The 22,865-nt window shown below is 34.0% G+C and overlaps 3 protein-coding genes across 17 annotated transcripts in view; 2 read left to right on the forward strand and 1 right to left on the reverse strand.

The window, feature by feature from the left end:
• LOC131935108 (C-Jun-amino-terminal kinase-interacting protein 4) overlaps positions 1 to 8,664 on the reverse strand; it is a 39,617-nt gene extending 30,953 nt beyond the window's left edge. For 6 of the 15 annotated variants that reach the window (XM_059291433.1, XM_059291426.1, XM_059291435.1 and 3 more), the window contains exons 1-13: positions 8,223 to 8,664; positions 7,485 to 7,605; positions 7,169 to 7,239; positions 6,878 to 6,972; positions 6,521 to 6,756; positions 5,388 to 5,633; positions 4,074 to 4,176; positions 3,698 to 3,780; positions 1,331 to 1,393; positions 930 to 947; positions 537 to 594; positions 337 to 393; positions 56 to 209 (exon numbers count right to left, since the gene is read on the reverse strand). In XM_059291433.1, coding sequence (XP_059147416.1) covers positions 56 to 209; positions 337 to 393; positions 537 to 594; positions 930 to 947; positions 1,331 to 1,393; positions 3,698 to 3,780; positions 4,074 to 4,176; positions 5,388 to 5,633; positions 6,521 to 6,756; positions 6,878 to 6,972; positions 7,169 to 7,239; positions 7,485 to 7,605; positions 8,223 to 8,525 — 1,608 coding nt within the window. In that variant the 5' untranslated portion in view covers positions 8,526 to 8,664. Of the gene's footprint in view, positions 1 to 55; positions 210 to 336; positions 394 to 536; positions 595 to 929; positions 948 to 1,330; positions 1,394 to 3,149; positions 3,186 to 3,697; positions 3,781 to 4,073; positions 4,177 to 5,387; positions 5,634 to 6,520; positions 6,757 to 6,877; positions 6,973 to 7,168; positions 7,240 to 7,484; positions 7,606 to 8,222 lie in introns of all 15 variants that reach the window. The other 9 variants (XM_059291440.1, XM_059291428.1, XM_059291429.1 and 6 more) reach the window with 8 other exon arrangements.
• A 259-nt stretch (positions 8,665 to 8,923) lies between these two features.
• Positions 8,924 to 16,234, forward strand: LOC131935069 (uncharacterized). Its single transcript, XM_059291354.1, has 18 exons — positions 8,924 to 9,110; positions 9,985 to 10,085; positions 10,472 to 10,541; positions 10,733 to 10,863; positions 11,026 to 11,114; positions 11,238 to 11,337; positions 11,500 to 11,543; positions 11,812 to 11,889; positions 12,026 to 12,278; positions 12,491 to 12,597; positions 12,737 to 12,848; positions 13,199 to 13,301; positions 13,396 to 13,435; positions 13,584 to 13,635; positions 13,762 to 13,978; positions 14,091 to 14,223; positions 14,350 to 14,440; positions 14,534 to 16,234. Exons 1-18 carry the CDS (start codon positions 8,924 to 8,926, stop codon positions 14,627 to 14,629), a joined length of 2,004 nt encoding a protein of 667 aa, XP_059147337.1. The 3' UTR covers positions 14,630 to 16,234.
• Positions 16,235 to 17,424: 1,190 nt separating this feature from the next.
• On the forward strand, positions 17,425 to 21,982 carry LOC131935105 (uncharacterized). Its single transcript, XM_059291422.1, has 3 exons — positions 17,425 to 17,500; positions 18,467 to 18,724; positions 18,846 to 21,982. Exons 2-3 carry the CDS (start codon positions 18,474 to 18,476, stop codon positions 21,283 to 21,285), a joined length of 2,691 nt encoding a protein of 896 aa, XP_059147405.1. The 5' UTR covers positions 17,425 to 17,500; positions 18,467 to 18,473; the 3' UTR covers positions 21,286 to 21,982.
• Positions 21,983 to 22,865: the final 883 nt, after the last annotated feature.

Consider the following 22,865-nt stretch of genomic DNA (forward strand, 5'->3'; position numbering starts at 1 on the left):
TCTAAAATCTACATTAAAAAAGAAACAGGCTAATAACTTTAAAAAATGATTTCACCTCCTCTTCCCCTTTCTCTGTATGCTCCTTGTCTCTCTTATCATTTTCTTCTCTGACTTTCTTCAACTCCTCCTCTAGCTGGGCAATACGCAGCTGCAGCCTTCCCTTGACAGCCTGCAGTGAGTTGATCTCTTCACGCAGGATCTCTTGTTCACTGGAGGAAAAGTTGGACAACTTACACAGTGGCAAAATATTTCTTTTACTGCTTCATTTTATTCTAACATCAAAGTATAATGAAATCATGGGCTAGATCAAGCTCAGATTATTAACCAAACAAATACCTAGATAGTTCATCCACTTTGGCGATGAGATCATCTTTCACAATGTTGAGGGCATTCCTAGGTGTAAAAAATAATTTAAATTTTAAAAAACTTACACTCATTCATAAACTATGTCCGAACATTAAAAATACAAATCAAATGGTTAAAATCATCTCTATTAAATCAATCACTTAAGTTGAACCCTGACTCCTTATACTTACTTTGTAGCTAGAAGTTCTGAGTTTTCAGAAATCAAATTCTCCAGTTCTTTTCCAATGCCTGTCAAGAGTATAAGTATATTAGCTTACTGTGTCTAAAATGAAGCTATCAAATAGAACAAAATAAATCACATCTCCCAAGCATGCACTAAAACAATGACAGAAAATGAAAGGTTATGCATGCTAGGACTTGGAGAACTCTATGCATTTCCACTCAATCAATTCTCACAAGGACACCTGTTATTTCTCATTCCTTACATTTTAATTCAGCCAAACCAAAATAATCCACTAGATAGATTAAACATAATTCAAACTATGCCAATTGTGAAAACAATATTTAATTAATGTGCGACATTACTATTTAATGACTTTAAATAAACTAATTAAAAGTCTTACCAAAGAAATTATCCCCAACTGTTTCCATTAACAAATAGAGGAATGTCATGAAGAGTGAAATGGGAAAAATAAAAATTATAATTCATTTTTTAAAGTGTCAATCTTATTATTTTTTATTAATCTTTACAAGAAGTTTCAGTTAAATTTATTTAAAATAACAGAATAATCAAACAATACACTTTAAAAATTTAATTGCAGGTTTAAAAGTTGCACCATTTTTTGAGCAGTAGTTCTGAAGTTACATTTCTTTGAGTAATTAAAAGCTTTCATAGAAGAAGATGCAAGTCAAATTAAGAAAACATCCAAAAATGCAAAATGATGCAAATATGCATGTGATGTATGATGATAAATAACTGAATGAAAAAGCAGATGCAAACACTTGATGGGAGGACAACTCATACCAGAATCTTTATCATTCTCCTCGTCCTCTTTCTCCTCCTCATTTTCCTCATGCTCGTCACTATCTGCAAGATGACAACAACGATGACATGCACATAACATACAAGCAACAGAAATGCAGCAAGGCTGTCAGTGCTTTCTGTGTGTGCTAACAGATGTGTAGTGTGTATCACTTTTTCAGATAGACTGTGGTGCTTTAACAACACTTCAAAAATTACACACAACAAGAAAGTTTGTGGACTCCCCTATGCATGATGCTCAGTGCACATTTATTAAAAGCTTACGAGGCAATGCATGTGGCAATGCAGAAAGGTGTATTATTTATGGGTCAATATACTGATGATGTTGTGGAAATACTGATGGCTTTGTGACTTTTATGTCAATACCAATGGTTTTGTGACTTGGCTGAAAATACTGGGAAGTTCATATTTGTAATTTAAGTAGAAAATGATGCCTTGTATCTAAATTTCAATAGTGAGAATTTTGTAGCTTATTTGTCAATATTGAGAGTATTATTTGGTATTGGTGAAAGTTGTTTGGTCCTCAACACCAAGAGCCTTGCTGAGGGATAACAAAACAAAAATGTGCACTATATATACTGCAGAAACTTTTAAGATTCCTAGTTATCCCCCTTTTTTAATGGCCATTGCTCAAAAAAGAAATTGACAAAGTCAACTACTCCTTACAACCACTAAAAGTATCTGCCATAGTAGGTGCAGGGAAGTAAGGAAATATGTATAAATCCAGTGATCTGGGCTACTCTACCACAATCACAATGAAAGCATGAGCAACATTCATCTTGTCTCCTTCAAACATTACTACGTGGTGACAAATAAGGAAGTTTTTTTTATTTTGTCTTTCATGTTCATAAATAATTGTCATTAAAGTACAGTTTACATAATGTTACAGCCTTTATTAACTTAGTTATTTAAATATGACAAAGATATTAGTCAACATTTAATCTAGATATTAGGCTACCATTACATTATAGGAAGTGTATTGTTTTGAACCCTGCAGGCTTCTGTTAATATTTCCATTAAACTTTAATTTTGTTATCTCATACATTTTTTCCACAGATTTTATGGAGGTGTTTTCTATTCAAACAATACTCAACTGTAACTGTGTGTAATAATCAAAATAAATAGAAAAGGAAGAATGTTGGCATGCAACAAACATTACAAACATGCACATGTAAGAGGTTTAGACAATTAAACAGACTAGAATGATTCTAAACTACTGTCAAGTTAGTTGTTTGTTTTCTTCAACAAGAGATCAAAATAAATTCTTGAAAATAATGATTTAATTATTCTAATGAACTAATTTGAGTTCGGTAAACATTTGGAAAAAAAACATCAACTGTGAAACTAATTTTTAAAAGTGTAAAAACATCATCACAACACTAGAGCAGGTTAACACAATGTGAAGTTATAGCTGAGATATCAACAACACAATGTGAAGTTATAGCTGAGATATCAACAACACAATGTCTAGTTATAGCTGGGCTATCAACAACACAATGTGAAGTTATAGCTGCGCTATCAACAACACAATGTGAAGTTATAGCTGAGATATCAACAACACAATGTGAAGTTATAGCTGAGCTATTGCCAACACAATGTGAAGTTATAACTGAGATATTAACAAGAAAATGTGAAGTTATAGCTGAGCTATTGACAACACAATGTGAAGTTATAGCTGAGATAACAACACAATGTGAAGGTATAGCTGAGATATCAACAACACAATGTGAAGGTATAGCTGAGATATCAACACAGAGAAACAAAAACCAGTGATAGTGACATCTGTAACAGGCCGTGTTACCTGAAGAGGCATATTCCCCTGGGTTAACTGCCCTCCCTAGAGTAATATGGGTTATTGCGTTTGTTAATGAAATGTAATCAATATGGTGTATCCATATCTTCACAATTACAATCTTTAAACTCTAAAACTTCAACCCAACAATCCAAACATAACTTTTCAATACAAAACAAATAAACACAAAGTTATGTATTGTAAAACCTGGCTCATTCCCTTTGTCATGCACCAAGAACCAAGAGTTAGTGTGGCCTAGAAAATGCACACAAACAAATCTCAACATTGGCTTAAAGACCACCCCAGACAAAAACTAAGCTACTTCTTGCTGGCTTATCAAGTTTGGCCTTTATTTTATGGTATTGGTATTAAGCAATATGGAGTGTGGTTCTTTGTGATTAGTTTTTAGTAAGAGCTCTTCAAAATTAAAATCATGATTAAAGCTTTAGGAGGATTTATATTTACTGGAAAAAGCAATAAAATTAAAAATAATGTAATGATTCCCAATTTAATTGATACATAATTGTATATCATTGCAGCACTGGAGTTAAAGTTACCTGTTATGTCAGCACCAAAGTCAACCTCTGCAATGTTTGCATCCTGTTCTGAAAACTCATCAAATATGGAGTTGTCATTTCGCCTGTCCAATGAAACAAGAGACAGATTAGGGAAAGAGAAATATAAATCACCATTGCATTCAAAATGTCATTATTTAATGTTACTTTTAGCACTGATTAATTTGGAGATAAATGTTTTAGTTGAGGTTTGCATGTCAGCCTTCCACTTGGCCATAATAAGCCTAAAAAGATGCGCTTATTACTGGAATCTTTCCTTGTTGTTATTTACTGCTATCTGACACTCATTACAAAATTTACATTAGAAAATTGAAACTAAACTGACAACAAGCACTTTCTGAGTGCACAAAGAACTGACCCAGACTTGCGTTTGCTGAGGGTGCCCTGAGATGCAATGATGTCTTGAGATTCTTCAAGCTCTGGTGTTGTGGCTACTATTTCTGCCAATGTTAGGTTCAGTTCTAAATATTTAAGGGCATTTTTAAATTAGAACAAAACACAAAGATATTTTTTTAAATCGTTAAACCACTAATTCCGTTGATTCCACTTAACAATTTATGTCATAATTATTGAGTGTTAAAACATAAACAAAGAATTTGATAGTTAAAAAAGAACAGAAGAGGTTTGCATTTTTTATAAGGGAGTGTCATCACAGGTAGATGTAGATTTATGTAAATCTAATTAATGGTATCCAAACATTTGTGTTCAATTCTAAACTTATATAATTTAAAAACATTTACTATTTAAGTGTAAACTATTTGAAAAAGAGATAAGCAGTAATAGCTTATACAAGGATACATCTATTTTTTAAGCTATGCAAGCTTTCAAAAGGAAGAGGTACACTAGGGTTAATAGTATTGGGAATAATAGAATTTTCATCTTCATAATCATGTAAAAATCCAGTTCTACTTCATAATTACTACTAATTTACTGAACTATGGTAACAATTTGGTATTTAAAGACTTCATCAAGCAGAAACAACTGCGAAACTAAGAACATTTTCAGATGGTAGTATAAAAAACTTCAGTGACCTGCATCAAATATTTGATCAATTTAAAATTAAAGTAAGGGTGTGCATTTGTAAAAAAACTTACCAGAAAGGATGAATAAAGAAGCCCCACAATTGAAGATGTGATGAAGTTGCAAGTAAATGATATGGAAAGATAAAACAAAGTTAGAAGCTATCCTTATAACAAAACGGGTTATTGTGCTGACATCAAATATTTAGTGCTTCAAGAACAAGCCACAACCATGTGAAATTAAAACTGACAAGAGGGTTTTCACAATATTCATCAGCATGCAATTCTCTAATTCTACAAAGCATTTTGTAAACACAACTACTTTTTTGGAAAAACTGTACACCATACTAAATGCAAATTCACCAGAATAAAAACACTTGTGTTAGTCCATGAAGATTAGTATAAATAAAAGACATCAATTTTTCTTCAAGTTAGGGTGTTTGCAGGAAATGACAATTATTTCTTAAACTGCTAAATATTTTTAAATCAACTGCAGGCTTAGTTCCATGGTGATGTACTGTGAAGTACTCATCAAAGTTTACAAAGGAAAAGTTAAAAACAACTTTGAAATTAAAACATTCTAAAACATTAACTCAACTGCATCAAAAAGAAGAGATCTGAGCAACTTTTGATTGATTGTATGTAAAACATACCTGACATATGATAATCCTCAAGGCTTAAAGTGTAATCAAAACTATTATCCTCCTCTAATTCACTTTTGTGGCGCCTCATGATAACTGGCAAGGGTGATTCTATATTGGATTCATTTGCTTTTAAAACATGACTAGTGCTATTAGTGTCTATCACAGATTCAACATAACCCTCTGTATCTTGAGTATGCGAGGGTTTAGGCTCAGATATACTTGCTGGAGATACAAGGACCACTTGTTTACTATGCTCTTCATAGTGGTAACAGGGCACACATCAAAGGGGTGATGAGGGTCAACACAAAGATCCAAGTGGTAATGAAATAAAAAATGCAACAAAAAAGGGAAAACTAGCATTAAACAAAAGGGATATAGCTATGTAAATAGGCAAAGCAAAACTAATAATGAAGTATCAATAAAATAAAATATCTAGGAGTTGATGTTAATTAAATAAACTCCACTGTTTGATCACTGCTAACTACTTAAAACTCTAAATTAAGTTTTTTGTAATCTAGTAATTTATCTTTACAATTTTGTTCAAATTATAAAATTTAGAATTAAAAAAGTTTTTCAATTTTCGGACTAGAGATAGTATCTTAATGAAACTTTTGAATTATTCACAAACAACATTTACCAAACTATGAGTTTTTGGTGTTATAATATTTGAGCGAATGAAAAAGTGTAAACACTAAAATGTACATACAATACATATAGCATGCACTACACTAAGGTAATTTTAAAAAGCTGATAAAAGGACAAGTGTCTTTAAAACAAGCACCACATTTTTATAAACAAAACAATATATTTATGAAACTATGAATATTGTTTAGCATGTTGATAATTCTTTGACTGAACACTTGCGTAAATTGTTCTAATTATTTTTTTTAATGTTCAATGGAAGTTAAATATTATGAAAATAAATATCTATAGTCATTTCATTAAATAGACTACAAATAAGAAACTTATTGATAGTTGAGTAAAACTACCAAAGTATTCTCAAAAAAAATCTTTTAATTTATGGTAGCTGAATAGTAAACAAACCCCCACCTTTACTAGGTTGCATACAGTACTTATTTCTCATGTCTCTACAAATTTAAATAAAGGGACAAAAAAATTGGTAGGAAAAACGAAGGACTCACTTGTGGCAGTGGCTTGCTCAGTAACATTAATGCTATCTGTCAACTGCTCTTTGTCTAGACTCTCAATCTTCTTTGGTGTTTGTGCATCCAATTCACTCTTTAAGCTAACATTAGCTGCACTGTGAGGTGTTCCTGTATCAAAACTCATTGGGCTGCTTTCATGACGGTTATGGAACTCCATTATCCCACCATAAGCAACACTGATGGGCCTCAAACCAGGTAGGTTTAAACCTTTACTGTAAACATAAGACACATTTTAGTACACACCTTAACTGCACACGTTAAAAAAAAAGAAATAAAAACAAAACTGTGTGTCAAACACAAACAAAAGACTAATAATTTCAAAAGTCAACATACTTAGCCCGAGCAGTCATGCCAGTGAGATCTGAAAGTTTATCTGTACCCATTAAAATCTTTGTGCGCTCCATATAGTCCATGTGAGTTCTAAATAACTGAAAAAGAAAGAGAAAAAAACCTGATGCACACACCTGATGTGTTGCTGCACAGCTAAAAAAGAGTAGCTTTAATAGTTTAACATTAACAAAGAAATGTAAACAAATTCTCACTATTACAAAGGCAAACATTAACTATTGTCAGAGTAAAAATAATGTACTGTTAACAAGCTTTACTTAAGTATAACATAATTACCTCAGTGTAACGTTCATGTAGCTTGTTGTATTCATTCTTTTGTTCCTGTTCTTTTTCTTCCAAACGGGTGACTAATAATTGGATTATTAGAAATATTAGAGTGTGTAAAATAAATATTTGTCTAAGAATAAGTATAATTTAAAGTTCCTCTTTGAGAAAGTCTATTACATAGTTATGTAAGAGTGTGAAAATATATAATCTGATTTTGTGAAGCTGTGTGGGCAGTGTCACATGATCACAAACATGACACTAACCCAAATATAATAAAGGTTTTTAGATTTTAAATAAATATATTTTCACAAAAAACACAGCCTACCATGATCAGCAGTATTCTTTGATTTTATTTCTGACATTCGAATGATGGATTCAAGAGTTTCTACTTTGTCTACTAGCTCTTTCTTTACTCCCTCTATGTTGTCTTCCATCTCAAGAAATTTCTGGAATTAAAAAGAATTGTATTAAAAAATCTTTTGACAGATCTTAAAAACAAAGCTACCGTTTTCTTTATGACTTTAAAACGTATTTAACTTTAGTCAGACTAAAACAAGTGGGATAAAATAGAAAAGGCCTATGGTTGCTTATCACAAATCAACTGCTAAAGAAATTGCAACATGGAACTTGCATCGATAAAGACACGAGTCAGGGTTTGGTCTAATATTACTAATTAAAATGATTTTTCCGACCGATTGTAGACAAAAGCAACATCCAATTAAATTAATGTGAATAACCTAGAGATATAGAACCTGGTTTAAAAAAGGAAGGCCATAAACTTTTTAATAGTACCTCATTAAAGTAATGAAGTCTAGCAACAACAAGAGTACAAGAGTAACTAGATGTGCTTTCAGCTTTTCATTCATCCCAGAAACTTTTCACTGAGAAAGAGCAAGAATCCCCCCCCCCCCACTTACAAACAGATACCTGATTACAATAATATAACAAACTTACAAATAAACTCCTGCAACTACACGAGAACTAGTTTTACTTCAACTAGAGTCTAAGTGTAGACTCTAGCTAGAATAGACTCATTTTATTTTTATGAATTATCAATTTTTACCTGCTCTGCCCCTTTTCTTAGCTGTTTTTCTCGTTCATACTGTGTCAAAAGCTGTTCGTTATCTTCTCTTAGCAATTCGATTTCCACATCTAATTCTTGTTTTTCAGTGAATGCTGCATCCAGAGATTCAAGAATACCTACAACCAACGGCATTAGGTCCTTAACAACATCTTCATCGTATCGTTTGATTACTTTCTCAAATTCTTTATAAACCGTGGCAGCAAGAGACTGAACTTTTTCAGACATAACATGACTCTCCTCATTCGTACCATACACGGTTTCCGTTGCCATTTTATCCGTCATTTTATTAAGCAGATGAATATTAAAAACGTAGTATGTTACAATTAAAAACTAAATCATTTTTAACGCTTGAAAACGACTATTTATCATGTTTCCGTATTATTTATAACACATCAACCTCCATATTGTCTACAATGGTTAAAAAGTCATGTGACTACGCATGCGTGTGAGTTGCAAAGATTAGTTTTGACTAAGTTTGCTTTAAAAGAAAACGTAAAGATAATGTAAAATCAATACATTTTTCTTGCAATTATTTTCGATAATAGTATTTTCCAAGTTAAAAACTATCTGCTGATTAAACGCAGTACAATTTATCATTAGCGGTTATGTATTGATAATATATTAGATACAAGATAAAGAATGCTGCTTAAGCTTGAAAAATCTGGCCCATCTTTAAAAACATGGCTGGGGTTCAATGTTTACGTTTGCTAGGTTGCCGTAAATTTTCCTATGCATTTATCAGCAGCCTATTAAAATATAAAGGGAAATTTTATATTAATTCGAGAACGATTCACGATCATATTCTAAAAGGCAAAGTTGTTAAAATTGGGTGCGCTAGTGGATTTTGGGGTGATACAGCTTGCGCTGGTTCGTGAAGTTTTTTTTTTCCACTGATAAACTCCGCTGTTTGTTAAATGTTAGTTGTTAGTCTGTAGTCTGTACTACTCTGTACTGTTGATCTGTTGTTTAATTGTTTTTGTTAGTTTTCAAGTTTTGTTACTGTTAGACTAGCTAGGTCTAATAGCTAGGACTAGATCTAGATAAACTCAAAACAATAATATAAACAATCTATTTAAATCTGTCAGGCCACATACATGCCATCATGCACGCAACTTTGAATGAGAATGTGTTAGTGTTGGTTGTGTAAACCTGTCATTTTTTGGTCAAGTCAGTGGCGTAGCGAGGTCGGGTGTCACCCGGTGCGGCACGTAATGGTGTCACCCCCCAGAGGCATAGCGACCCTTCCCAGGGACAAACTTTCAAGTTTTCGATTTACACCCACCCCCCCCTGAAACTTTCGATTTGCACCCCCCCCCCCCAAGTTTTTCTCTATATATTTTGCTATTTTTTGCCTTGGTGTCACCCCCCCGCCCCCCTCGCTATGCCCCTGGGTCAAGTATACTAGTATAATACTAGTATAGTCTAAGTATAGGCCTAGATCTATTATTTGTTGTTTTTTAATGCATTTTAATAAATTAATTTTTAGTCTTATAATGTTGTAATTAGTATTAGTATTTTCTATGACAACTATTTAAAGTTTATTAGGCCTAATTAATTGTTGCATCTTGTTTTCTCATTTGTGCAATACTGAGGTAGGCTTACTCAGACTTACTGTTTTCTTTTTTTTTTTAATTTTCAATATTTCATTTTTAGGTAAGATGTGTGCAATTTATCCAAATCTAATTTATCTAATATCTAAATTAAAGTTAATAGGCCTATTATATTATATTAATTTCTGCAGCACCACAACTTATTTATGGAGCCAAGTTAAACTACATAGTGTTTGACTATTTGTCTGAAATTACTATGTCATTGCTGACTGCAGGCAGAAGAAAGTCACCAGTAAGAGTTTATTATATTCTTTGTTTTATATTTAGGCCTAATAAATATTATTTAAGTAGATAGGAAGAATAAAGTTAAGATTATTAAGTTGTTCAAATTTTCTTTAAATTTAAACATTCAATTTTGGCCAATTTATTTTGATAAAGGTTCTGTTATAAGTTATCTTCATCTTTTCCCTTTCGTGCCCAAGACACATGGGGCAGATGGAGTAGAGTTCAACTTTATCCTGTATTGCTGCCTGGGCTGAACTCTTGGTCAATATATTTTCTTAAAAGCACCTGGGGTGGACTTTGTCTTACTTATTAATTTTTAAAAAAAAGCGTTTTGCATTTGGTAAAAGTAACATTTTATAAAATAGAAATAAATTTTTACTTCAATACTTGTAGGAAATGGGCTATGCTCCAGACTTTGTCCAAGTCAGTGTTGCACCCTTTATAAAAGATATCAAGAAGAGAGGTTTGTCCATCAAATTATTATCTTAACATTAACCAAATCAGTGTTGTAGAGTAGTTATTTATTTACTACTGAATGCCTAGTGCATTGTTTATTTTAAGACATTTAGTTTAAGTGTGAGCCCATAAATTATTTTTATTTTTCCTTATCAGTCTAAAATATTGCTAACATTTAACAGTATGCTTGATTTCCAGGAGTTAAGTTGATAAGTAATGCTGGAGGCATCAACCCTTCAGGATGTGCAGAAGCCTTGCGCAAGATTTGTGCTGCTGAAGATGTTAAGCTTAAGATTGCTGTTGTCAAGGGAGATGATCTGATGCCACAGGTTCTAAAACTTTACCAATTTGTTTTTAATTTGAACACCCTTGTCTTAGGCATTGTTTTATGTATGCATGTTTAATTTTTTTTTAAAACTAAAATATGCTTTTTTTTTTGCTACATTTTTTTGTTTATATTAATAATGGATGATGTTTTTTTTATTTTTAAGGTAAAAGAACTGCAAAGGTTAGGAATCAACGAAATGTCTTCAGGTGAATCATTTCCAGAACAGCTTCATAGTATGAATGCTTATTTGGGGTAATCATAGTGTCTATTAAAAAGAAATAGCTTTATATTTGTACCTGTTATCAAATATCACCTTTAACATATTGTGCAGAACCACATTGAACAATGTTACCTTATTTAAAACTTATCACCCAGGGCTGGTCCTATAGCACAGGCTTTGTCAATGGGCGCAGATATTGTGATAACAGGAAGGTGTGCTGATAGTGCTCTGGTGTTGGCACCACTCATACATGAAGTTAGTCAACTTCTTTCATTATTAGCTTGATGAAGCATTCCATTGTTTGTTATAGTTCAGGCCTGATAGAGTTGATATTCTTTTCCCTTACCCCATGTTATGTTACTGTCAACATCACTTCCATTAATTGTACACTTAACCTCACACTTTATTCACCTACAGTTTGGCTGGACCATGGATCAGTTTGACTTGCTGGCTGCTGGCAGGTAAACATCACATTCAAGTTCAGCAACAATGGTTTTAAAAATGGTTACTAGAATTCTGTTGTGTATTGAGTCACAAAAGATGTTTCTATATGAAACTAAAATGTTTCTTAAACAAATAGTTACACATTTTTATCAGTGTCTTACACTAAACTGAAAACAGAAACTACTGTAGTTTTGTGATGTTAAGATATTTTATTTGTAAACATGTTCATATTTTATTAGCTGTGTTTTACAAGTGACATTTAAGTTTTATTCATACTTTTTTTAGCCTGGCAGGGCACCTGATAGAATGTGGAGCTCAGGTCACTGGGGGCATCTTTACTGACTGGCATTTAGTGGAGGAATGGTAATGTCATTTCAGTGAATAGAACTTTGACAAAGTAATTCATCATTAAATGTGAAGTGTAAAAAAAAAGAAGTAAATTAACTTATGTTAATGAATTTAAAGCATTTTCATGATTGTCATTTTATTTATATAACAGGGACCATATTGGCTTTCCTGTGGTAGCCGTTGGGTCAGATGGCAACTTTACAGTCAGCAAACCACAGAAGACAGGGGGGCTGGTGAACAGAGGGACAGTGAGTGAGCAGCTCCTGTACGAGATAGGTGACCCAGCTCAGTATTTCCTGCCTGATGTGGTCTGTGACTTCACCCAGGTTGAGATTGATGAGCTGCCCAACAACATGGTCTATGTGAACGGGGCCAGGGGAAACCCTCCATCTGGCGAATACAAGGTAACAAATTTTTAATTTCATTAATACTTCTCAGCTAAATATTTTCTTTTTACCTTGAAGGTATTTATAACATGACTAATTTTTAAAAATGTATTTAATATATAAAATTTTTTAACCTTGTTTATGAAAGAGATGTATGTTAGGGCTCCAAAATAAACACTACAAAATTCTGTGTACAAACGCTATGATCAAGAGATGAATTTGGGTTGCAGGTTAGTGCCACATATGCTGCAGGCTACAGATCAACAGCGGCTTGTGTTGTTGGGGGCCCTAGGGCCACTGAAAAAGCTGAGAAAACTGCCAAATCTGTACTCACTAGGTAAGTTCTTATAAAACTTTATCGGTGCAGGCTGTTTCTGTTGAGTTTTATTTCCTGCTGAAAAAAGTTTTAAATATTTAATGTAAGCTGTCAACGGAGTTATGATTATTGAAAATTGGGATACTTTTTATATTGTTAGATGTCGACGAATATTTCATCAGTTAAATATGGATGACTTTACAGCTGTGCATACTGAGGTCATAGGTCGAGATCGTAGATCTGAGGGTGAAAGAAGTTTTACGTCAAGTACTGTAAGTTAGTTATTTATTGTTTAGCCATCTATTACAGTTTAATTGTTTTTTTTTTATTTTAATTATATGCCCCAGAATGTTTTGGCCTCTGTAAATGTGTTTGTGGCTGGGTCCTAAGCCCAGAATGTTGAGTTGGCCCTATAGTGAAATGAATGTTGTGTTTGTAGCTGGGTCCTAAGCCCAGAATGTTGAGTTGGCCCTATAGTGAAATGAATGTTGTGTTTGTAGCTGGGTCCTAAGCCCAGAATGTTGAGTTGGCCCTATAGTGAAATGAATGTTGTGTTTGTAGCTGGGTCCTAAGCCCAGAATGTTGAGTTGGCCCTATAGTGAAATGAATGTTGTGTTTGTAGCTGGGTCCCAAGGATGTTCTGCTTTGGCTAGCTGTGACTCACAAGGACAAAAAAGCTCTGGAATTTTTTACTAGAGAAATAGCCCCTGCTGGAACTGGCATGGGTAAGTTTTCACAGATTAAAACTTTGTTTTTGTCATGCATTGTTGTTTTGTTGTTTTTTTTCTTCAGTAAAACTTAAACAAAACTTCATTTCAGCCCCTGGGTTATGTGGGATCATTGGAGGTCGACCAAAAATGTAAGAATGTCTAGTTATGTTTGTTAGGCTAAAATTTTTAATATTTGTCATTGAATATATTCAAACATGATTTTTATTGTTTCAATATTAGATGTGTTTGTTAATTTGGTCAGGCATTTCTGTTATTTATTTATGTTTTCTTCCACAGATCTCCAGTGCTTAAATTATTTTCATTTCTTCATCCTCGCAATAATTTTAAGGTAAATGTATCTTTTAACTTGGCCAACCTTGAGCATATCAGTTTTTTTTTCAAATCTGTCATGTTGATATTTTTCATGTAGCAACATTTTGCATTTGTTATTTCTGTCCTGTTGACCATGAACTAGATAACCATTGAAATGGATGGTGAGGTGGTCAACTACAACCAGCCCAGTGTCCCCACTGCTGAGTACTTAACCCAAGCATACCCTGCCAGTGACAGAAACGGCAATGGTGAAAACAAAGTATGTAATGACGTGGAGCTTCCTACTGGAAGTTTTGAGTTCAGGCTGGAGGATCTAGCATTTACTCGTTCTGGTGATAAAGGAAACGACTGCAACATTGGTGAGGCTCATTTAGTTTGAAACACTTCAGCTTATTTGTTGAGGAATAATTAGTTTGAGCTCTCAAATGTTCCTCTGTCAATAGTCAACTTGTTTGACAAATTATGTTGTAGGTGTGATAGCCAGACATCCCGTGTATCTGCCATTTATCAGAGCACAGTTAACAGCTGAGGCTGTTGAATCATTTTTCACCCACTATTTTAAAAGCAGCACTTCAGCAGTACCAGTCAAGGACAAAGTTTTAAGGTAAAATTCAAGAGAATTCTTTTTATAAAGTACTTAACTGTGCCAGTGGTTTTATATTTTAACTTCTGTTCCATAATATTTTTGGAGCTGTATGTTGGATATATTATTTCTAAATCTTATAATCAGGTTTGATGTGCCTGGTGTTGGTGGCTTAAACTTCATATTAAAGGGCTCTCTTGGTGGGGGTGGAATAGCATCACTACGCAGTGACCCACAGGTAAGGGCATAGTTCTCTGGTTGTTGTTGTTTTTTATGTTTTCTTTCTTTGTTGTTATTGAAATTTTATGATTTTTTTAAAATTCAATTTTAGGGAAAAGCCATGGGTCAAGAACTGTTGGATTTTAGAATTAAAAATGTTCCTGATTTGAAAAAACTGGCCCAGGAGGCAATAACCCAGAGTAGCTAGAAGTCACAGTGGTTACAAAGCTACTGAAGGTTGGTGTTTGCATACTCCTCCTTGGAATTCAGATGCCGGTACATTGGATTCATATATAATAATAATGTATAATTTTTCATTGCCATCAAAATTTGAAATACTTTTTAAATAGCTATTTGGAATTCATTTCCCTTGGCAACAATCATGCAGAAACAGTTATTTAATTAGCACGTCAAAAGAAAGACAATGTATAACTGTTTTAAAGGTTGTTAATTGTATATTAAAATTATTATTGAGTATTACCAATCAGCAGTATAAAAATTATACAATTTATAATTTCTTATTAATTTATTTTATGTACAGTTATTTAGTTATATGTATAAAATATGACTACAACAGAAAGCTTACTTCGCTCAAAACTAGAAACAAAATAAAACAGCTGCATGAGGTTTTTTGACACTGGATACAAACACACAAATTCACTTACCTTTTCAGTATTTTGACATGTTCTTTCAGGTACTTTTTTAACATATCATCAGGAGATATGTGGTTAATAAAATATTTTTTAATGCACTCAGGTCAATTAATGATTTAGCATGTGTGTAGACATTTGAAGAGATGTGTGAAATTCTTTATTGTTAACATTTTCAAATGATTTATGTGTTTTTACTATAATTCTGTGTTGTTTTTGGCCATTGATAGAATGATATTTGTATCTATTGTAAACTATTGTTAGTATTTACTTCCACATGCTTAGGTTTTAAAATTAAAAACAATTTTTTTTTCTAAAAAAATGCAAACACTTTTTAGCAATGAACTTAATTGTTTCAAATCAAAAAGAAATTTTAACTAATTTTGTCTATGTATACAAAGACCCCCCATGTTCATTGCATTATCTACATGTTTTTAGAAAATTGTATACTTTTTCTCTAAGTTAAATTAGTTTATACTTAAGTGTGAACTGATATAATTTGTGCGTCAGACGTATGGGTCTTTGAGTTACGGTTTAATACTTACCCTTTTTTACTTTTTATGCTTTAATGTTTGAATTGGCTGTACTACAAAAAAAAGATTATTTTTTGTAGGTAGTCTATGCAACTTCACCTCCACAACAAATAAACAAATATTACCAACACAAGTTATTGTAGGTGATTAAATAGCAAAGAATGAAAATAATAAACATCACATCAGGAGCAACAGACATGACACCATTGCACACAGTGGGTGTAGCAGCATGTCTTTGGTCAGACTTTTTTTTAAGTTGAAGCCAAATTTTAGAAAAATATTTAGTTAATTTACTATTCCATTTTCATCCATTCCAATTTCTTGTAACACCACTGCTTTTCAGTTTTATGTGAATCAATTTTTTAAACTATTTTACATTTTTTAATATATGCTTTCTATTTGAAAAAATATCAGCACACCCACCATTTGAAACTTTTTGTTATATTTAGGTAGAAACATTTTCTGGTCTTTTTTAAAAAGTATGAATTGTATTGTTCTATTTGTTAGGAAACCCTCTATTATATGCTGATATAAAACTTTCGCTTATAACTTTCAAAGAGTTTTAAAAGCTTAATTAAATTATGATGTTATGGCTAATGTGCAATGAATAAAGTAAATTTTAAAAAGACACCAATTCTGTCAGATGTGGGTTGTTGTTTTTAAATTACCAATTCTTAAGTTGTCTGGTTTTAAGCCATCAAATTTTAAGTATAATATATTTACTTAAATCATTTACTTGCAAGTTAAAGCATGAAGTCATCATTGTGTTCTTTAGCAAACATCTACATGAGGCAGACAGTATTTTCATTTAAAAGCCTTGAACTCCAGTGCTACCAATATTATAAGGTATCTACCAATATAACATTACATACACTTGTGACCAGTATTATATTGTTTCCCTGTAGGCTCCATAGCCGTAATACTTTTGGGGTAGTTAATTAATGACGTCTCAAACGTGTTGATTTCAACCTTCGCAGGAGTGTCTTTCCCTGGTGACGTGCGGACTAGATAGTGGCAAAAGTTTTATAGAAATTACATGGTCCATATGAATAAAAACATACAGCTATTGAAAAGTAAATTTGTTGGTCATAAAAATACACTTAAGACTCCAGAAAAACAGGTTAAACTATACTTTGCAATATATTGGCTATCCCATCATTTTTTATTCTTAGTTTCAAAACTGTTGGACTACAGACATTTAGAGGGTTTAAAGTTTAGAACTATGTAGGGGTTATGGTTATAATACTAATGACTATAACCATGTGGGTTAAAAATATCTTATAGTATGAGTGGGAGGTATATTTTTTATATAGGCTACAAATATGCATGTATACACACAATCATATATATATAACAAGCTTTAAAGTTTAGTTAGCTTTCCTTAACATTTCTTATATTACACACACATGGTGAAATTAAGAAATTAAATTCTTGTATAGTAATGGTGAGATGTACGGCAACATTTTTTTAGCCATGATGCTGGGGTGGATCTGTAAAAATAAATTTGATAAATTACCACCCCCCACCTTCTTTATTTTTTTAGCAAATGTATATTTATATTTAATTATTTTCACTAGTCTCCCCGCTTGCAACCAAGTTAAGAGATCTAAATCTAGATAGAACGTTATGTTTATTAAAATTAAAGTAGATATAGACTATATTGCAGTCTCTCTTTATTTATTTTATTTATTAGAGAGAACCTTTTTTGGAGGGGGGGGGGGGGGCGGTGATTCTAAATTCCGTTTACAATAATGATAACAAAAGTAATCAGATATCGAAAATTAAGATTCGAAAAAATAATTGTAATCCTGTTCACGCATGCGCGGTGTACATTTAAGCAGTGAAAGCTAGTTGTGCTAACAATCTTTGTGAGACGAAAAATGTGTCTTGCTTAAAGTAAAATTACAATAGTAAATTTATTTAAGTAAATATTTATAAATCTAGCTATTTTCAATTTACTTTAAGCTGTCATCTTGATAAATATGTATTAATGCGTTAATAAATTGGGTATCGTTAGAATTTATAATTTTAGAGGGTAAGATGGCGGCTACACACACGGGCACAACAAAAGTTGTTTCTTAGATCTAGATCTAGAATTCTTTAAGTTATTACTTATTACTTATTTCAGATGCGCTCTATTTTGGAAACGCTTATCTAACTAAGAATAATAACTGCTTATCATCACTTATGTATTCACAATGTTAGACAATAAATAGATCTAGTACTAGACTAGTTAATTTTTAATAGTTATGGGACACTCTGCTACACTACACACACAGATTTCAATATCAAATTAAAATTAATATAATATTTGTTAATTCCTAGATGTCTATGTGAACTATGTAGTATGTAGATCCAGCTAACTAGCTGCGCTAACAGCACTAACCCTAGTAGCTAAATTCTATATCATACTATCTATATGTCATAATTTAATTATTTTAATGATCATTTGACATGTAGGCCTATTTTATAAGGATTTGGATTAAATGATAATTGATATGGTCTATTTTTTTTATTAAAGCTATTTAATTTTTTAGTAGTCCTATAACAGCCCTGAGTCATGGCTGATAGATTTTATTTTTTCAGTAAATTTTCTCTACCCTATTTACTATTTATGAGTAACCAGATATTACACTCACAGTACACTTGTTAAAATCTCTACCATCTATTCTAGACTTAGACTCTAGTCTATAACTATAGAAGCAACCAAAATCATTTGCAGCATGTGACTGTCATCACATTGACGATATTTATATATTTTGTATTTAGGCTGATTCTATAATAAAGTTCTTTCCTAACTAATATTTTTACTCTGTTGTATATGATAAAACTAAAATTTCTTTTTTTTTCTTTATTCACTAGGAAAAACATGTCTCTGAGGATGGAACCAGGACAAATTTACAACACGTGGGCTGAGTTCAAAGAAGCTCTAGATGCTCATTGTAAAGAAAACAAAGTTATATTCAACATAAGTAATGCAAAGACTGTTGAACAAGCTAACAATTTTCTCAAGAAAAAGCCATACTTTGATATCCACTTAAAATATGCTTCAATCATTCTAATCTGTAAACATTATGGGTCATACAAAAGCTTGAGCTCAGGTCTAAGGCCAAAACAAAGGTTTGAGTTTTCAACTTAACATTTTCTTAATATAAACTACATTGTGTATAGGCATACCATATTTTGATAAATTATTTAATATTTATTTTGAAAATACATAAAGTAATATTTTCTTTCTTAGGAGTTACAAGATCAACTGCAAAGCTTACATAAGTGTTAGTGCTTGCCGCAAAGAAAATTATCTCATTATCAGAGACTCGTATCATATTCATAGTCACCCATGCACAGAAGAGATATATAATTCTTATCCAGAAGTCAGAAGGATGACTAGAGAAGAAAGAAAGATGGTAGGGACTCTGATGGAAATGGGTGTTCCTACTTATCAAATCAAAAATGCAGTGGGACAACATGTGACACTTAAAGATCTACAAAATGCAAAAACTCACATAAAAGCTGTCAAGATGGGGCTAAAGAGTGATGAGCCCAAGACAGGCCCCAGAAAAAGAAAAACATTTAAAGAGTTGCAAGAAGAGAGAAGAGAGGCCCGTCATGCTGCTGGGGAAATAGTGTCAGACACTGACGAGGAGGGGAGAGAGCAGGACAGCAGCTCATCTCAGAACACTTCATCCCTCTCTAAGTTTGACCACAGCACAGATGGGGCAACATCCAGATATGGAGACAATGCCAACTACACTGTTACCATTGGAGATATTGAACAGTTGGGAGTTGCTGGTGATCCAATGGGCTTGACAGATAGCATCAAGTATGAGAAGGATACTAATGGCACAGACATAGGGGGTTTGTCTGGTCTCTTGGCTGCTGCTGGTCTCAGCTCTGACTCTGTCGTCCTGACAGTAAACAACCAGGGTCAAGTTGAAGGTCTGGACACAGGGGAAGATGGGGTGAAAAACTCGTACACTGTAACTGTGTCCTTACCAGAAGGGGATGTCACCCAGACAGGTACTAACCTCCAGGAGCTTCTTAAAGGCTTGCCACTTGGTAAAATCATATCCAAGTCTTCATCCCCTTGCCCATCACCAGCCAAAATAAAAACGGAAGATTTCTCAGCTACAGACATAAAATCCTGTTTGAAGTGTGGAGGTTACATCTCTCCTTTAGATGGTCACAGTGAATGTCTCAACTGCCTTGGTCCTGAGCACATACATGACCTGAACTGTGAGCATTGTAAAGCAATGACTGTAGAACAGTTTAACATCAGGCGGAAAAAGATGGTTGCTTTGAGAATGAAAGCGTTGAAAGAACTGAGGCGTAAGAGAAGGCAAGATTATGACCAACTGGATGAAAATGCTGATTCCGACTCTGATTATTCCCCAACTATGCGGAAGAGCAAGAGAGTGAGGAAACCAAAGAACTTTGGTCCTGACATTGCCGTAGAAAGTCCTTTTGTCATGTGCAGTCCCAAGTACTCCAAGCATCAAACTGCTAAATTAGGCTTGGATGAAGAAAAGCCATTTTCTGACATTGTGCCTAAGTGTGAGCCTCCAGATGAGTACGGCTCCAGCTGCTCCTATGATAACCTTGACCCTCTGGATCAGAAAGATTTAAAATTTGTCCAGCAAAACACCCAGAGGTTCGAACACATTCTCTCCCAAACCACTGTGTTTGATGATGTCAAGCTGGTCACTAGTGACAGCGAGTCTTCTTGCTTTACCCCAGAAGCTGCCACCTGGGCAGAGCTCCAAAAACTTTCTACCCTAACAGACTTGCCAGCTGTCCCCCACACCATGAACGGCAAGTATGCACTGCACCCCAAGTTTGAGTCAACATTTTGTTCAGACCCCCAACCCCTGGTTGGAATTTCTGACCCAGGCGTTGAAACCATGGCATCTGGATTGTTCAAGTTGGCCAAAAATGCTGCTGCTCAAATACGAGTGTCAGTCTATGATAAGCTCTTCACTCGTCTGGGTGTTGGCATGGCTGATGAAGCTCTTTCAATCTTAAGTGAGCTGTACAGTAAAGTGACAGAAGTGACTGAAATTTCTCAAGAAGATTTAACCAGCAACCTTCAAACAGCACTGGATACAATTCAAGCTTTGAAGGATGTCTTAGAAGAATTAGGTATCATGTCCAAAGATGCTATTTCCACCGCCTCGCACCAGAGAACCATCTCTGTTCATTCGTTGGCCGCTGCTAAAAAATGCCTGAAGCTGCATCAAGCCAGAGGTGAAGAGGTCACCCCCAGACGCAGCAAATTTTTACCATTTGCGAAAGCCAACCTAAAAGATGGTTCTGGTGAATTGGTTCCCAGTGCAGCACCCAGCTACACCACAAGCACTATGTTATCTAGCCAGCCATCATCTCCCACTTACAGTTTTAAGCAGTTGGCAGTAAATAATGGTACCTCGCAAAATGATACAAGCATTGCAGGTTTGCCATTATCTATTGCCTCGTCCCAGGATAACATAGATGCCAGTTCTGTTACTTCTACTTCTTTTATTATGTCGACTAAAGAATTCAGTGTAGCACCTCTATCTAGCGAACTGCTGCAAAGCCTTAGTAACAATAAAGATGGAATTATTGAGCTTCATGTGATGAAAGATGGGGATGAGCTTTTAGATACAGAAGAAGCCACCATAGAAGAAGTTATACAAACAGAATAGTACAGCCTACAATTGTAGAGTGTTTTTTTGTTTTGTAGGTTTTTTCCCATTGTTTCTTGTTTCACCACCTATAAAATATGTCATTTACAATTGTATAATTCGGGTTTATTTTTGACAACCCACAAATTGTTAGTCACCAAAGAATTTTCTAAATTTCTGATTTTGTGTAGGATATCAGCAAGATTAAAATTATATTAGATCAATGGATTTAATAGATCATGCTTTTAGAAAACTATTGATCTGCCAAAAGTATTTTGTTAAACAGCATGTTTTAATAGTCATATGCAGGGTTTTTTCTGTAAAATGTTACAGCTGTTGGATTTGTTGCAATGTTAAAGCTGTTGAATTTGTTGCAATATTCTTGTACAATGTGTCAAATATTTTATACAGTTCAATTTGAAATTACCAGCAGTGCATATTGTTTGACTCAGTTTGAGTGTTTAGATAAGATCAAGAATTAAATGAAAGGTTGTTTATATCTGAGAGGTCAGATATTTAGGCCTTTATCACTGTCAAAATTCATTGAAATATTATCCTATTACAATCACATTAAATTCAGTTTGCTTACAAGTCAGTTTCTTGCTGATATATTTATATAAAGAAAAAAATAATTCCCAGATTTTGTTTCAATTTTTTATTTTTTTTAATGGTATATAGAGCTATACTGTGTAAACAGTAAAAACAAATAAAATACCAAACTGTTGTTTTTAGAATTAACTATTCTTATATACGAGAAAAATGGCCCGTTGAGGAAGGATACACCGGGCGCTAGGCTGATAGTGCTGTCTCTTTTCTCTAAACTAAAACCACCCCCCCACCCCCACCCCCCACCCCCACACACACCACCCCCCACCCCCACCACCCCCACACACCCCACCACCCACCCACACACCCACCCCACCCCACCCCCCACCCACCCACACACCCACACCCCCCACCCCCCCCCCCCCCCCCCCCCTCTAAAAAACATGTCTACCGTCCCATTCAACGAAATATAATTATTTACTTTTTCCAGTGTCCGCCCCCTCCCCGAAAATTCTACCCCCGCCCCCGAAAATTTCAAGTACCCTCACCCCTCTCCGTGGAGGAAAAAGTCTGAAAGAAACACTGGTGTCGCGCATAGCCACTACGCGAAGAATTGCATTAAAGAAATTGCAAGAAAACCACTTTTTAGATGAGACACATTAATTAGGCGGTAATTTTATTATAGAGTATCGATGAGGAAATTTCTTTTGAGTTGGGGAGAGGGGGGGGGGGGGGCTCAGACGTTCTTACGCGGGGGTGGGGCTTCGCCCCTACCCGAAGAATTGTATGAAAGAAACTTCACGCAAACCACTTAGATTAGACCAAATTAGACCAAATCAATGACGTCATATCAATGTGTGCACTATCCGGCTTGAGATTATTTTCTACTCTGTGCGCTAAATGTGTCGACGTCATACTTCGTTTTTCGAAATACTATGCATGTTTTTATTTTCCTTGTGTTTTCTCTAGAGCGTTCTTGTCAGATAGATAGATAGACAGACAGCGAAACTATTAGTATTAATATTGATATATTAGTGAGACAGCATAGAACCACT

Source organism: Physella acuta, unplaced genomic scaffold, assembly GCF_028476545.2.
Source record: "Physella acuta isolate Inbredline_101_S28 unplaced genomic scaffold, ASM2847654v3 ptg000131l, whole genome shotgun sequence".
NCBI classification, from domain to species: Eukaryota; Metazoa; Mollusca; class Gastropoda; family Physidae; genus Physella; species Physella acuta.

Coding starts and splice junctions, on each gene's coding strand:
- LOC131935069 (XM_059291354.1), top strand. CDS start 8,924: ATGGCTGGGGTTCAATGTTTACGTTTGCTAGGTTGCCGTAAATTTTCC. Junction 10,086..10,471: donor CAGGCAGAAGAAAGTCACCA/GTAAGAGTTTAT, acceptor CAATACTTGTAG/GAAATGGGCTATGCTCCAGA. Junction 13,302..13,395: donor CCCTGCTGGAACTGGCATGG/GTAAGTTTTCAC, acceptor ACTTCATTTCAG/CCCCTGGGTTATGTGGGATC.
- LOC131935105 (XM_059291422.1), top strand. CDS start 18,474: ATGTCTCTGAGGATGGAACCAGGACAAATTTACAACACGTGGGCTGAG. Junction 18,725..18,845: donor GGTCTAAGGCCAAAACAAAG/GTTTGAGTTTTC, acceptor TTTCTTTCTTAG/GAGTTACAAGATCAACTGCA.